The sequence below is a fragment of the Buceros rhinoceros genome, unplaced genomic scaffold (genome assembly GCF_000710305.1).
Source record: "Buceros rhinoceros silvestris isolate BGI_N320 unplaced genomic scaffold, ASM71030v1 scaffold39013, whole genome shotgun sequence".
Classification (NCBI taxonomy): Eukaryota; Metazoa; Chordata; class Aves; order Bucerotiformes; family Bucerotidae; genus Buceros; species Buceros rhinoceros.
Window position 1 is genome coordinate 9,515 of NW_010403813.1, and position 978 is coordinate 10,492.

At 43.4% G+C, this 978-nt stretch overlaps 1 protein-coding gene across 1 annotated transcript in view; it reads right to left on the minus strand.

The window, feature by feature from the left end:
* Positions 1-978, minus strand: part of TAF15 (TAF15 RNA polymerase II, TATA box binding protein (TBP)-associated factor, 68kDa) — a 21,289-nt gene that overhangs the window by 3,168 nt on the left and 17,143 nt on the right. Inside the window, exon 11 of the mRNA XM_010133140.1 lies at positions 655-784. Coding sequence (XP_010131442.1) covers positions 655-784 — 130 coding nt within the window. The remainder of the gene's footprint in view (positions 1-654; positions 785-978) is intronic.

A 978-nucleotide genomic window follows, 5' to 3' on the forward strand; every position in this document is an offset into this window, starting at 1 on the left:
GGCAGATTTTTTTTTTTTTTTTTTTTTTTTTTTTTTTTTAAACACACTATCATTTCACACTAGATGCAGAGCATGTCCTTTGGTTTCTGCCCAGTATTAAGATCCTGTGAACACACAAGGCCACAGGAGCAGGTATTTCCCCTCCCTACCTCAAATTGAGTGCTCTGTAAGTCAGAGTATTGCTGTATGTCCTGCAGCAAGCCTGAAGAGTTCTATACCTGGGATCTGCTCTTTTCCTCCTCTGAACCCATAACTTCACATAACTTTGCTCTTCCCTGCATATATACAAAGTCCTGGCCTAAGACTGCCATAACCACTGCGAACTCCAAAAACGCCCCCACAACAAGAATAATATCAACTGGGGGTGTTGGACTAGGTGATCTCCAACCCCTACACCCTTCTGAGAATACGAACACTGCAGGAAACCCCTCCAGCTGCTAACACAGAATTCGGCTCTACTCCTGCTGACTGACGGACAGCAGGAAAACCCAAACAGTTTCATGAAATAAAAGTATTTGTAAAAAGAAACCTCCAAAACCAAACCAAAACCCCCCACAAAACCAAAACCCAAAAGGTAGCATGGGGCTACTGATTCGCTTCTTCCACTGCTGGTTAGAGTCATAAACAACCAGAAGAACAGGAATTCTCACCCACCGTCAAACCAGTCGATCGCTGCTTTAGCAGAAGGAGGGTCATCAAAAGATACCGTTGCCTCTCCCTTTGGTTTGCCAGTATCCTTATCTGTATAAAGATTTATCATAGGTTTGCCAGTCTTTTTGTTGGTCTGCAAAGAAAGGTTGTACGCTTGGCATAGGAGAAATGGTGGTAAAGCCAGTTCACAGCACAAACTGCAACAGCTAAGTATCAGAAAGCAGATTCGCCTGCACGAGCAGATGCTTCTGACAGAAAGATACCGACTGGTTGTTCCCCAGGAAGTAATGATGGGCCCAGTTTTGACAAAAAAAAAAAAAAAAAAAA